At 49.2% G+C, this 15,458-nt stretch overlaps 1 protein-coding gene across 4 annotated transcripts in view; it reads left to right on the forward strand.

Moving 5' to 3' along the window:
- LOC119198580 (kin of IRRE-like protein 3) overlaps nucleotides 1-15,458 on the forward strand; it is a 99,363-nt gene that overhangs the window by 61,964 nt on the left and 21,941 nt on the right. For all 4 annotated transcript variants that reach the window (XM_062561078.1, XM_062561076.1, XM_062561077.1 and 1 more), the window contains one exon: nucleotides 12,171-12,320. In XM_062561078.1, coding sequence (XP_062417062.1) covers nucleotides 12,182-12,320 — 139 coding nt within the window. In that variant the 5' untranslated portion in view covers nucleotides 12,171-12,181. The remainder of the gene's footprint in view (nucleotides 1-12,170; nucleotides 12,321-15,458) is intronic.

Raw genomic sequence — 15,458 nt, forward strand, 5'->3', positions numbered from 1 at the left:
GCAACCTATTATTCATATTCAGCACTATTTCAGCCAAGGTTAAATGCGGGTATAAAAGAACAAAGTGGTAATAATTGTGTCACTACAAGGGATATATGTTAATGCACACTGCTCATTTCTGTCAGAATCCCCACTTAAATACAGCACTCAAGAATTTTCCTATCAGACTCAGCACTTGTGTTTCTAAATTATTTTTCTTACGCACCGGGGCTTTGGCAGCAGCAATTTTCAGTTTCCGCAGCAAATTGTCCTCCCGCTGAAGACTAAACACTGAACATAAAATGTATTTGGACAACTTTAATCATATGCATGCGATAAAGCATTCATGAGTAGCAGAAGCGCGGGAGTTAAGCCTGGTCCTCGAGCCTTTCGAGTCACACTTTCCACGCAGCTACCAGAGACTTGGCTCGGGGACTCTTGAGATTCCACTTCCACTTGAGGTTATATAACAACTTTGTGCATTATTCACGCACTGGTACTGGGGCATGCCAAGTTACAGCGGCGTGAGTTCATTCACGCTGATTCTTTCCTCTCGTCACCGATCACTGGGAGTCGCGGCCTTCGCTCTTCATCCCCAGAGAGCTGACCGCAGCCAACCCGCCAACTCGCCCTCAAATGCCACTGTCCATTTATAACTCCCTTGGGACAGCAGGAGGTGGGGGGTGAGGGGGGGGGGGGGGGTCATTTTCAGGTGTCTGCCCTCCAAAAATGCCACGTGCTTTTTTTTCCCCTGATTGGCCTAGAAATGTCAGGAGAGTCATTCTGGTACGGACTTTTATCTTCTAAAGCCAAAAGATCGGCTCCTACTTTACATTTGGGAACGCCGCCGATTGCACGCATTGAGTCGAAGGGCCTCCGCGGTGGGTGTAAGTAAGTTAGATGTTGCCACAAAAAAACAAAAAAAACAACGCAAAGGCAACAGGAGGGGAAGTCCCACTGCGAACACTAGCTTTCCTAAAGGGCAGACTGTCAGTACGCGGGGGGGCAGCCGCTCTAATCTCCACTGACCTGCCCTTCAGTAGCCCAACATTATCTCCATTAGTGTCCACCAAAGCAGCACATCCATATTCATACGCCTGTATGATTGTGTTCATATGCCGGTGTGTGTGTGTGTGTGTGTGTGTGTGTGTGTGTGTGTGTGTGTGTGAGAGGATGGCAGATCTTTGGACGTGGCATTCTGCCCGGCAGCAGGACAAAGGCTGTGACAACCGAGGGAATGGCAGCCAAAGGTAACAGCGAAAGGGGGGTAACTCTGTGAGTGCCAGGGGGGGGGGTCACGGGGCGGCAAAAGGAAAGAAAAAAAAAAAAAAACCTGCAGAGGGCCACCACTGAGAGGGGCCCCTCAATTGGTTTTAGGAGCCATGTGATCACCACTCAAGAGTCATTTAGGATATGGTGAGGAACCAGCCCGGATCATAAGCAGGTTTCAAATGGAAGACGGTGTGATATAATAGCCGGGCCCTGGCAAGGACCTTTGCAGTGAATGGTACCGTGTTTTTTTTTTTTTTTTTTCATGCCTGCTTTGCACTGCGACGGCTGTTATTGGCAGCCGACTCTCAGCCAGACAAAAGGCGGCTCCATTATGTCTTCTTAGCGCTAAAGACCTAGTAGTGTCCAAGCGTCTTTCTTTCTCTCCCTCTTGAGTACTCCTTCTTTAACAAAGCTTCAAATGGTATTAGACGAATTGGCAGATGACGTGACTTTTAGCGAGACACGGCACACGGGGAACAATTCAGTCACGCACTTCTCTCCTCAACACCTTGTTTGCACCTCACAAAAGAGTGAAAAGTGTGTGTAAAAAAAAAAAAAAAAAAAAAGAGGCCAACTTTTAGGGGAGCGGGGGCCTTTTGCTAAATCGACTCATGCACTGCCTGTATCAAAGTGTGCAAACGATAAAAGACGAATAAAAGGTGGAGATGACGTTGGTTGTGGAGGTAGCGGTAGGAGCATGTGTAGGGGTTCAAAGATCTTTCACTACCGGGAGCTGGATTATGGCCTCGGGCTTTGCCGTCGGCAGAAGAAAGTTCAAGAGGTGGGGGGTGGGGTGTGCCGGTGGGGTTGTGTGGGGGGCTTTCTTCGGGCTTCACAGTCTGGTAACCTGGGATGCTGAGTTCTGATGTGGTCCCCGGGGGGGGACGCTGCGAGACACTGAGAGACAGTAAGCTAAAGATGAGAGCTACCTGAGCTCTCGTGATCCCAGTGAAGACGGTTCTGGGTGTTTAGCTCGCTGAGGCCCAAACAGAGAGGGGTCCGCTCCGGACAACGGGGCCCGTCCAGCCGCCAGTGGAGCGAAGCGACTCGAAAGTCAACCCCGAAGTACTTTGGACATTTATTTACATTGTGAAATGCACGTCGTGAAATGTCTTCTTTTTGAGCCAGAACATTTCATGAAAATGGGATTGACTAACGCGAAGGCTCCCACACATCCTCCCCAGGATGGCGTGTTCATCTCCGTGTTTGATAAACAACTTTTTGTATATAAATGGATCTGTTTAGAATGCGGTGTGATTCCAAAGAGAAAATGATCAAAGTAAAGAGGAGCATTTTCAATTACGTTTCTGGCAAAGCTTTTTCCATCATTACCCCCTCCATTTATATTACTGCCTTTAAGTCCCCTAAATCCTGGGACTACTGCATCTCACACAGCTGTGCACTTTTATGGCATTTGCTAATGTACTGTAAATGACATAAAATATGATAAGCTTAGTTTTCTGCCAGCACTTGCTTTATATCATTTTTTTACACCCATTATGAATTCCCATTTATTTATCTGAAGGCAGGTGTGATTTTATGTCCTCTCCGTGGCTGTAAAGTGCCACTTTGAAATGCAAATGAAGCTCTGATTTGAGAGAACTCCGGGCGGGGCAGGGCCTCGTGTGTGAGGTGGTGGTGTGAAAGCATGTCCGGGTGGAGATGTTTTGTGGCCCCATTTGGGGCCTCGGCGACGTATGTATCTATCTCTATCTATCTATATATCTATATAGAGGACGCTCTGAGACGTGTGCTACCGCCGCGTCCCAGCCCGAAATGCAGCTTTCCATCATTTCTTACCCCATTAAAGACATTGCCTACAGCTTTCTGAAGAAAAAAAAAAAAACTCCATTTAAGGGTAGATTTCAAAGAAAGGCTTTGAGACTCCAAATGAAATTACAGGAATGGCGCGTCTGCTTATTGCCTTATATGCACTCAAAGGTAGAGCGTATGCTTGCAAGGTAATGGCTTTCCTGCAGTCTGGTGGTTCCCCCCCCCCCCCCCCCCCCGGTGCCCCCCCCACGCCGAGATGCATCTCCCCTCCTGTCTTGACGGAGTCCTCTTAGTGAAGGTGTGGCGTAATGCGCTTCCGACTCGGGCCTCTTGTCTGGTGTCGAGCGGATTCCTGCGCACCTTGATAAAGCGCCCCCCCCCCCCACATGCACACATACACCCACGCACGCACACACACACACACACACCCACGCGCGGCTTGCTTTTTTTTTGTTGCTGAAAAGCTATTTTTTTCCCACTAATGTAGCAGAAAGAGCTCAGAGCGACGGACATGCGTTTGGTTAAATCCTAAATGTATTACACTCATCCTCATCACCTGGCTTCACGTGTGGAGCTGCTGACCGGGCGGCTTCACTTCAAATAGTCTAAATAGTCTCGGCTGGACAAGTGGAGGAGGATCAACTTTGCACAAGCACATAGGTCAGGAAGTTGTTGAATGTTGTCCGTTGGTTTTCTGACTGCGTTGGTAATAGTGCATTAAGAATGGATAAAAGCATTCCAGCGAAACGCGTTGTAGAGAGTGTGGCGGCACCCACGAAGACATGCTTTGTCTGCGGCACACAAAAGGCCGACATCCTGGAAGATGTACATTAATAAAATAAATCAAGAGATCAGACGACTTTTAACTATTATCGACACTCACACAGAGGGGAGCCAAAATTGCAACGCGGCGTCGTAATTACAGCGCACTCGACAAAAGAGAAGGCTGGTTGAAACGTTTCGGCGCATCTACATTAGAAGGAGCCGCCGAAGCCGCCGAAGCCGCCGCCATTCAACCCGGCGCCCCGGCAGCCGGCGAGCCGCTCCTCCGAAATCAGGGCTAAGTGGCGGCTTCATCAGTGCCCTGTCGAGACGGGACACGGGGAGACGAGGAGGCTCTGATTGGGACAAACGCGCGTCTCCCCCCCCCCCCCCCCGGGGTGTCAGCTCTCAGTCACCGGGGGCCGAGCGCATGCACAAGGAAAGACAAATGTTTTGATTAGGGCTCCCCCCCACCCCCCCCCTCCCCTTTCCACGCCGTCGCAGCCAGAGGAGCAGAAGAATGAGACGAGGCGGCCTCCGCGAAGGGAAGCAAACAGATGAAGGCCACGAGAGGGAAATGAACCCCTCTCATGGAGGGGAGGGGGAGAGGTGGGGGGGGGGAGGATGGAGTCGGAGAAAGCTCAGCGAGCGCGTCGCTTTTAATGAGACTGCGTTCTCTCCTCCCGACGCGCCATGCGGCGAATGCGGCGCCCCGGGTTGCGCCGGCCACCCTTTAAAGGAGCGGAGGGATACGTTTCCTGGAGCCAACGTTTGTGAGAATGTCCTCGTTTGGTCACCAATTAGCAGTGTGATTTGTAACCATTAACACATTGCTTATCCCCCCCCCCCCCCCCCCTCATCCTGGCTGTTGTTGTAATCACGGAATTTGATTGGGAGTGAAGCCACACACACGTTTGTGTTGATTTATTTCATCACAGATAATTATAAGACCATTAATCACTGCAAGTGGATAATTATAAATCCATCCAAGCTGAAGAAATGTGAGCATTAGCCGCTGCGTCTCTTGAGAAACGGTCGGGGCAGGGCTCCCACCCCTCGCTCCGTATTATTCTCTCTCTCTCTAATCCGTCGAGGCCAACAGGAAATGGGAAATATGTCGAATTATGCCATTTCAGAGAGGATTTCACTTTGAGAGGAAGGGACGTGGCCATGTTTTCTACTGCTCTGTGTGTCTTCTGTCCCTCTCCAGCATTTCTACAGCACTTTACACTGTGGGTTTATGCTTAAACTATTTTTTTATAAAGAAATGGAGCTTAGACACATCTTAGACCACCACAAGTAGCGCATTTATTAACAATAAAATGTACATTAAACATATTATTTAAGTGGAGTTATCACTCCAGATCTAAAAAAAGAAAGACCTGCTCAGAGTTTTTAAAGCATTCAGACTTCTTGCCGACTTTTTTGCTTCTTTGACCCATTAAAACCTTTTTATATAAGAGACCATTCCTCACAGCCCACATTCAGATGCCTCCTTTTGGCTTTATTTTCCGAGCGCTTTGATCAATCTCTTGATTGAATCTCACTCGGAGAGAGACTGCTCCGAGTCATGAAAGTCAAGGCACACTTTTATCTTGTCAGCCCTACAAAATATGAGTTATGGCTGGACAAAAGGCAGCTTAATGTGACTTTCTGTGACCGTGACATATGATGTAATGGAAAAATGGCACTCTCTCTCTCTCTCTCTCTCTCTCTCGCTCTCAAAATATATAAACAAAATACCCTACGGACAAAGGCCTTCTCCACACCGCATCCATCAAGTCAGCCATCTGAGTGTGTTTGGAATGCTCATCACTTGTAAATGGCCGTGATCAATCCCAATGTGGGCCCAGTCCGAGTTCCCCTTCCCACACACACATTTCTCCTTTTTGCAAATCGTCGAGTTTCAAACGATGCGCCCCGGTGAACCCTCGAGTGTTCAAGCGTCACAATAGCAATCCTGGCCTTGAGCTGTGGGGGGAAACCCCCCCCCCCCCACCTTTAACATTCTGACAGACAAACAATGCGGTGACGGACAGGCAGGAGGCGATGAGGTGGTAACGATGGAGGAGGAGGAGGAAACGCAAGGTTTCCCTCCTTTTCAATCTATCGCCATCTGAAGCCCCCCCCCCAACTTCCTCCCTTCCCCTCCACTCATCTGCATCTCTTTTATGTCCCTGCTTCCCATTATTTAAATGCGTGCGGCAAAAAAAAAAAGAAGGGAAGTCCAGTTTGCAGAGCGAGTCGCTTCATTTCCCCACACTTCTTTTTTTTTTTTGAATCAATACCATCCAGCGGAGGAGGGTTATGTGGCGTTCAGTCACATTTATGCTAACTGGAATATTTGAACCGCTCTCTTTGAACTGTAGTTGCCTTGGAAACCGGCCCACAGGAGTTGCTGCTTTATAACCGTAATTACAATCAGCGGTCGGACCGGGTCTTGTGTTTGCAGAACAAAGCTCACACGCATCATGTAAGTGGACCAGTCTCGTGTGTTTGACGTCTCGGAGGGCCGACGGACCCTTGAAGTCCGGCGTGTATCGTTAGAGAGCCGTCTGTATTCACCCCCCCTCCCCCCCCCCCCCCCAGCACCCTGGTTAACACAGATCATTGCGCTCGCTGCACTGTGCATTTTGAGGATTTCGTGATGCCTTGACGACCATTGGACTCGACGCCGTTTGAGCTTCGGGGAGATTTAACCAACTCGTTTTTGATGTTTAAGGGTCTTGAACGTCCATGGACCTCACTTCTTCTTAAGAGTGGGTGCCCCGCGAGGCCTTCCCACCGTGGGCCATTTGTAAAAAAATTCGAAAATCATCATCAGAGACCGTTTGTCTCCATTATGTGACGCTTCACTGAGGCGCAGCGGGAGGGAGGGAGCGAGCGAGTCGCAGAAACAAAAAACGCTGGTTGGTTTATCTCCTCAAATCTCACATCCTGACGTCAGACGCCTCACAGCACCGACGGGCCGGCCCGCATTATCAGGCCCGCATTCCCGCGGCGTTTGTTTTACAAGTGGACGGGCAGGGAAACGGATTGGAGCGATCCGAGGAGGGCGGCAGATTGATAGTGATACAGGGCCTCCTCTAATGGGCTGGATAGAGCTTCATGAAATATTCATCCTTGGTAACTATTGTTGTAACATCGCCAGCTGCATCAGAGGGATTACGTTTTTGTTTTTTTGTTTTTTTATCATTACGAAGTAGCCCGTGTAACAAACACCTCACAGCTGCTCAGAGAAATAGGGCGTCAAAACTCTGGGGGGGGGGGGTTTGAACATTTCAGTCATGGACAGAAAAGAAAGAGCAGAGTTTAAATACTATGCATGGCGTACCTATGCAGGCGTGTCATTCAGTTCCTTCGCTCTCTCAATTGGTGGGTTTTTTTTTTTCTTTTTCCGGTCACATGTAATTTAGCCTTTTGGACTCGAGGCAATTTCAGTCAAAAATGGGCCTATCGCTTACAAATTGATATAATTGGAATGAATGCATTGGTTCTAAAACATATTGATTAAAGTGTGATGTTCAGCGGCCATGACTATTTTCCTGCTCTATTTCTTTTTGAGACATTTGCAGTAATAGTGATTTAAAATCTCTGAAAATTGGACTGGCTAATGCTTCTTCCCCCCCCCTCGCTGGCGACAGCTGTGGTCGGAGGCATTGGTTTTTTTTTTTTTTCTCGGGTTGTCTGTCCTCCTCTATGTACTTGTGAATGTAATATCTCAGGGAACCCTGAGGGAACTTCTTCAAATGTGGCACCTTGACTCACGGATGAAGTGCAAAATAATGTGAAGTTCAGAGGTCAAAGGTCACTGCCGTGTCACGTCTCCCCCTCACTCTTGTGGAAGCCTTGAGCAAACATCACCTTGGACTCGGAGCTTCACGGATGTTGGTGGTTAAAAGTTGAGTTGGCCGTGACCCCACCCCCCCCTCGCTCGTGGCCACAACTCAATAAATATGCAAATGAGGGCAATTTCTAATGGGAAATTCAATTATAAAGGGATGCTTCTTTAGACTGACATGGATGTAAACCGCAGGCGTCACAAGAAGGCAAAAAATCTGTCAAAATCGGCGATTCTCACATGGATGGCAGTCCTGTAAACCACAGGCAAGGCAAGAAGTCCTGTGTGTGTGTTTTTTAATTGATTGATGAATCTCACGGCAGCATGCTTCAGTCTCACACTATTGATCTTGCTGCAGATAATTAAAGTGCACAAATCATGCTCAGTGGAGATGAATGAATGAATGCATGCCGGAGGTGGGGGGTGGGCCTCGTGGCTAAATAACGTCCGGGGAGAAGGAGCAGCGGCGGGTTCGGCGGACAGATGGACGGCGAGCGCATCGCACGTGACACGCTGCAGTTAAAATAAGGTTATCCATATGGCAAGAGATCAATGTTTTTATTGACCCTACAGTCACAAACAGACATCGCTGTCTGGTGAGCGGAGTGATAATTTACTGCTCCGAGTGCCTCCGAGTGTACGTTCCTTTGACTTGGTGGCAATTATATAAACAACATGATTCAGCACCATCATCAAAAGTAAAGCAACCTGCACATAAAAAAAAAAAAAAAAAAAAATCCTACCTCAACATCTCCGATATATCTTTAAAGGAAAACCAAAATCGACCACCTGTGACGGTCACTGACCGCCGAGCTGTAACACGCAGCGACCAGCGCGCCCGCTCCCCCCCACATTCTGGAGCCGGTCTAAATTGCTGGTATGAAGCACGCAGGCCAGAGGGGGGAATAGTGTTTGATAACGATCCCGGGCTAAGCTTTGGTGCTGTGTGGCCACATTGCCGCACACGCAGCGCGCTGATTAGCTCCCCGGAGTGTGTGTGTGTGTCCGTAACGGTAATTTTCCGATGCCTGATTGGCACAGAGCGGTGAAATTGGGGGGGGGGGCAGTTAGCTCTCAGGGGGGGGAAATAGTGCGGGAGTGTGTGTGGAAATGCAGCAGCCGCCCGACAGTAAACAAATTATCTGAAGTGAAAGGACAACATTATGCAAGGCAAAGCGCCCCCCCCCCCCCCCCCCCTGTGTGCGCTGTGTGTCCACACAAGCTGCTTTCAACAACAGGGCGGTTCCTATCGAATATCTGTTGGCTCACCTTAAACGGGCTTACTTGAATGTATGAACTGGATGAAAATATGTTTCTTGTATGCGGGGACAGAGAGAAACGTTGCTGACCTTCAGTGTAAAAGTTTGCTGTTACACAACGGCGTCTTTTGGACGAAGATCCGCTCCACGAAAAGATTTCGGGGCACAGCGCTCCGTTTTGGAAAAGAAGAAATCCAAAATAGCTGGAGTGGAACATCTCTCCGTTGTTGCTGCTAATCTTCCCAGACGATACATGCTCTCACTTTGAAGGCTGTTGTCTCCAGCGACACGAAAAAAAAAAAGTGTTTTTCTCCACTTTGTGTACCCGGACGTTTACAGAGCATCACCCCTGGAGTCACGGCACATTCGCTTCGCAGCAATTTACACGTCTCCCCTGTTCCCCATCTTGGTTTTATTTATTTTTTAACAAGCTCCTTGGTAAACTCCATTAAGATGTTTAATAAACGGTTATTAACGCGGATCTCCGGCTCCGCGGGCACCTGAAGTACAATTACCCTCCTCCGCTTGTTGTTACAGGTGAGCGAGTTTAAAGTGAGGCGGTTCATCCTTAATTGGGCTATTTTTTTTTTTTGAGAATAGTTTTGATGAATAAGTGAGGGCACGGGGACCGCCGTCACGCCTGCCGGAGAATAAAGAAGAGATGGATCAGGGATGGGCAGTGTCTTTTTTGTTTTTTTGGGGGTTTTTTTCACTTTGCCAACGCTGTGATGCCCAGTGAAGGATAAACGTGCCAGATGTGACAGAGATTTATTCGGTGCAGAGGGGATGGATGAATGATCGGAGCCACCTTGATGTGAGCGCCAGCCTTCTCACACACATCACCTCATTTCTTTACTGCTGTGTCCCCCCCGAAGACTCAGCCAGGCTTTAAATTGAATGAAGGAGGTCACTTTTTAACCGCTCGAGTGGCAAGCGCAACCTGCTGTCAGTTAAGTCGTGGATTCTTTCCGTCCGCGGCGCATTTTAAGGGCCCTTCCGGGACTTTGGCCTGCAACAAGTACGACGTTTCAGCGAAGAAGAATTTGGCTGAGACGAAGTCCCGATCCGAGACATGCAAGGTCTCATCGAGGTTCATAACGCCAAAGCGTGTTGCAGCCCTAAAAGCTTGGATCCAATTCCCATTATGTCGCCAATTGTGCGACATGTGTTAAGTCCTATGACGCCGTCGGGGTAAATGGGGTTCTCAACCTTGGATAAACGGAAGAATGTCACCTGTCCTCCGCTCGAGCTGAGATGAAGTCACACGCGACGCCACGTGGCGGCTCGGGGCGGCACGTGGCGGCTCGTGGCGGCTCGTGACGGCTCGTGGCGGCTCGCACGCTCATTTGTGTCACGGCGGTGCGATCGCTTTGGGTTCCGTTGATTCCTAGTTTCAAGGGGGCCGCTTGAGGAATCCCGATATTTAGTTTTATAGACACAATTAGCACAGAACTCCTGCCGCAAATGCCGCCTCTGTGCAGGCCTATGAAATGTTCAGGCTGACACGTGCCGCTGCCAGCTGAGACGTCCCTCCGAACGTTAAATCGATTTTCAGCACGGCCTGAAACGCTTTGATGATATCGGTCGAGGGTTTGAGCAGATGCAAGATTCCCCGGCGTTTACATTGTCTTTTTATTTATTTTTCTTCGGGAAACATGGCGGGAAACAGAGATCTGTCGAGCGGCTGTCCGCAGCTGCTTTATCTGCCGCTCCGGAGTGCGGCCCGAGATAAGCCCGTCGCGTGGGAGCAGCAGCCGCGAGCCGAACAAAGCCGTCTGGGTTTGAAGGGCAGCGCGTCTGTGGCGAGACGAGGGGCCACCTGCGATATAAGTGCGCCGCTCTCACGAGGCCTGATTGGCCAGACAGGAGGGATGAAGAGCTCATCAAATGCTTGTTTACTTAACCGGTTACAGATGTTTGTTAAAAAAAAAAGAGGTGTGTGAATTGATGTATTCAAATATCTATCACAGAGAATTCGGTTGGAATAAAAATGACTTGGAGGGAATCCTAATGGCATTCAGCGACTAAATTAAAAAATCAGTTTATTGTATGACAACAATCTTTTCCTCTGGTGCGGTTTTTGAAATCGTACAACAAAGCTCATCAATTCTGCAAAAGTAATTTCCTTTGGATTCGAAACGAGGACACACAAAGAACGGCAGAAGACGACTGTGATGTGATACAAAGATGTCGCGAGACGAAAACACGCCTTCACGGTCTCCGCTGGCTTTGCCCTCATATTATTGTAATTCACTACATGTTATTCTTCTATCAGCTTTTTATTTGCATATGATTAACTTAGAAAAAAAAAAAAAAAAAGCCCATCTCAGCATGGCGGGAATGCACGCTCCGGTCCATATGTGTGCCTGTGTTTGTGCTGCCGCTCATTTCAATGAGAAATAAAAAAGATAAAACTTAAGAGGTATAAAAATAAGAAACGGCTGCAAACAACAAAACTCGTCTCGGTGAAGAGTGAGAGGAGAAGTGAAGCTTTGAAGCCTTTCCTGCAGTTTGTGCTCCCAAATCAGACTGTCGCATCTCACACCGTGTGTCTGTGTGTGTGCGTGTGACAGGCAACCTGCCAGTGTTTCTAACTACACATCACTCCGTACCCTCCACTCTGATCCACAGCACTACCCCTCTCAGCCTGCCACGCACCCCTCCCCATTAACACACCCCTGCGCCTCTAATGGAGTTCACTGCACACCACTTTCCGCCTGAACGCGCAGTAGAGGAGTGCAGCTAATAGCAGTTGCGCAGTTGGAATACATGGGTGTGAGCTGGAGTTAATGTATGCTACTACAGCAGTGTTGGCAGACAAGCTGGTGTTATCTGCTTGGAGGGGAGGGGGGGGGGGGGCCCGGCCCATCTGCACCACCGGCGTCCCTCGTAGATGAACCGAGCGGAGCTGCGACGGCTCCCTGTGAGGCTGTGCTCCCGACACCTCCGACACGTGTGCGGGGGGGGGGTCTCGTCTGCGCATCATGAATAGTAAAAGAATGTCTGTGAGCCGCCCTTTAAGGGTTCTTTCATGAGAGTTTGACAAGAGCTTTGAGGGGAATTGGTGGAAATGGGCATATGGCGCTCTTCCCTTAACGTCCCCCTTCATTCGGCACTTGGGAAGATGAAAGCCGGGTGTTTGTAAAGCCACGCTCGTTCCCCTCTTTGATCTTGAATTTCCTAGCCCCCCCCCCCCCCCCCCCCCCTCCTCCTCCTTGACATTATGTTGAGATTTGAAATCGTCTGACCTAACCTTCCCCCTTTCTTCTTTTTCGCTACAAAAGGGGCGGCGGCCATGTTTTCCCAGCAGCCACAGGACCTGGTCGTGGTGGCGGGCCAGCCTGTGACGTTACCATGCAGCATCCCCGGTTACCATGGCGTTGTCCTGTGGATCAAAGATGGACTGGCGCTGGGAGTTGGCAGAGACCTGGCTGGTAAGCAGCGGCGTTTGTCCCATTCGGCGTGTCACCCTGCATTCCTCCATCACCTGCAGCTTCCTCCTTTAAATACACTCCCTACAATGGCCGCCATGTTCCAATGGGCACTTTCTGTTATCTGAAGCCCACCCTCTGCCAAATGTACTGTTTTTCTACACAGACAGGAACTCTCATAATTGTTTATGAGAAACATCGGTAATTAACATGTTTAAAAATGAATCTACAAAAAGTTTTTTTTTTTTTCTTCCAGCTGTGTGTTGGATGCAAACCTGCAGCTTCTGTATTCAGGGATTTTTGGCAGCGAAAGCACAGAAATCCAAATGAAATGTGCAATCGATAGTGGCTCTGGTCTTTCTCCGGTGCTTCAAGCTGCTAAATGGCTTTTTGAAGAGTAGCTGGCATCCTCTAATTACACTTCACCTCATGTATAATTACCGTAATTGTTTAATTTGAAGTAAAAGGGACTCCTGCACTGTATTTCAGTAGCCTGTTGTTCCACCAATTGAGACTTTATGTATATTCATGACGGTGGTGAATTTAAAGGAAGCGCATCACTCAAAATAAACATCTAAAGCACAGAGCATTCGAATGGAAAAAATCCATGAAAGCATTGGAGATATGTTTGGAACAGTACATCTCACTCTTCACAGTAAAGCACTATTCTAAGAAGTCATCATTTTCTAATTTACCCTTCCATACAACCTCTGTTTGACCTCCAAGAGTAATTGCAATTTGCCTCCACAGCATATCCAACCGCCTTTTAGATGGGGAACGATTGAATCATTATTCCACGTGAGATTGGGATTTCCTCTTCCCCGTGACCTTTAATAATCGTGGGCCTTCCCTGGTGCCGAGGCGGTCAGTAATTAAAGCAGCAGCAGGCCGACAGAGCCGCAGTAAAGCCCTCCGATTCCCTCTCCAGGTTCTCACCCGGGCCCCAGGGGGGGGGACTGAGAGATTGCAGTAAACAACGGTTCCCCCCCCCCTACTCTTAGAGTCTCTTTACGAAAAGAAAAAGAGGCAGACAGGGAGACGATTTGGTGCGATGAGAGAGCGAGGAAGCACAGTCTTGACTTTGGGTCGCGGCGGAAAGCAGAGATGCAGAGTTGTTTTATCCTCTTGGAATCTTGTTGATTTTAGTTCATCTGTCAAAAGACAGGAGTCCTTCTCCAGAACCATTTTCTCCCTCTCATTTGGCTGAATGATCAGGGTCGGAGGGACCTTTTCTCTTTTGAAATCGTTAAAAAGATGCACCAGGAGGTGCATGAGGAGGAGTACCTGCACCGACCTCCTAAAATCAGCAGTACGACACGAACAAGAGGGCCGAGTGCCTTTGAATTGAGATGAACGCCACTTTCTCCAAAAGAAAAAGCTCTACAGCTGTTCTTTTTTTACCCCCCCCCCACACAAGCAAGCAATGCAGGCGGCGCCGGGAGGAGTGGCGGTACATCCAGCGCGAGACGTACACAGAACCAAAAAAAAAAAAAAAAAGGAAAAGTGGCAGCTGCGCACGTGAAAAGTGCGACGTCGCCGCTCCGCCTGGGACCCGTCTCCATTCACAGGAGCAGTGATTAAAAACCCAAAGGAGCATTTTAGCACAAAAGCACCGTGATTCCTATCAGTCGCCGAAATTTTTCCCAATTCATCCCCTCTGGTGACACGCGCCTTTTTAAAAGAAAAGTCACTCGGAGCTCGGCGATCAATGTCGTGGATACGCGCGGCGAAGGGTGAGGAACAGACAGAGCAGCTGTGAGTGAATTCCTGTCGGAGGGGTGGGGGGGTGGGGGGAGGTGAGGAGGAAGCGTTTGTGAGCATCACCACGCGCGCCTGGGACTGACGAGGAGGAATGCGCTCGCTCCCTCGAACACACCGGTCACCTGCTCCCACCCCGCCCCCCCCCCCCCCCCCCCCGTTGCGGCTCACGCTGTGGGAAAGATGCTGTAAATCGCCAGGCGACGCCTACCAAAGTCTGCGCGCTCACGTGCGCGCTCACCATCGATCCAGCCTCGAGACAAATCCATTTCCTTCTGATGGATTCATTACTCCTTAATGGGCCTATTTTACATTGTTTGCTTTGGGGTAACACATTGTGTCTTTGAAACTCGCTGAGACCTGAGATCGATGGCTCTTTGTCGGTAAACGTGTGCACACACGTGCACACACACGTGCGCACGTGTGTGCAGAGGCGATCGGTCTTCGCGTGTGTGTGCGCGCGCGTGCAAGTGAAGTCCCTGTGATCGAGGCGCTCGCGCGGAAGATGACGGAAACGCATCACGATACCTTTGCTGTTCGAAAATGTGATTATGGAATCGTTACCGCTGCTATCCGACGGGAAGGCAAATTGCTTTTCTTTTTTGGATCCGGCTAATGCACAGCGATGAGCCTGGAACGGAGCCGCAGCCCCACACACTGGCGTCATTACTCTTAGTTTGCCAGAGGCACAGATGAGCTAATTGGCCGGATCATCTGTTTGTGCAAAGCGCGTTTACATGGCTGATACTGCGACCGATTACAAAACAAAAAAGTGAGTTCTGTTTCTGGGGGGGGGGGTTAGGCCCAAAGGTGTCAACTCAAGGTCAACGCGCGGTTACTCCTCTCAATCTCCTCAATCAACAGGAAATGGGAGCGAAATGGCTCTCCGGGGTGACCTTGGGCACATTACCACGCGTCCTCTATTTTAGGCATTATCCCGAGCATGAAAAAGGCCATTTTTAGCCAATGGTTATTAATACCATTAGTAGAATATTTTAGATGTGAGCAGGATTCTGTGAATTTGTTGCCGAAGCCCCGCCGCCACTCATTGAAGTGTTCAAAATTCAAAAAAGTCCTCCGGTAGTTGAATTGCCACTAGTTTGGGAATCCACTGTTTGTTTTCTGGCCGGCTTTGATGTTTGTGCTGAGGAGTCCTTCGTGTCCTTTGTCCTCCCACTCTGTGGACCCCTGTAAGATTAAAGGCTACACGTGGGAGGATGAAATGTAGAGCGCCTTAATCGGCTGTAACTCACCCCGGCAGCAGAAAATGAGGCCCACTTCACGCTCTATTACAGGCAACTGGATTCAATGAAGCAATAATCAGTAATTGGACTTGGAGCATATGATGGGTTTTTTTTTGCAGTAGACAAATTCCAGGATTTA

Source organism: Pungitius pungitius, chromosome 3, assembly GCF_949316345.1.
Source record: "Pungitius pungitius chromosome 3, fPunPun2.1, whole genome shotgun sequence".
Taxonomy (NCBI): Eukaryota; Metazoa; Chordata; class Actinopteri; order Perciformes; family Gasterosteidae; genus Pungitius; species Pungitius pungitius.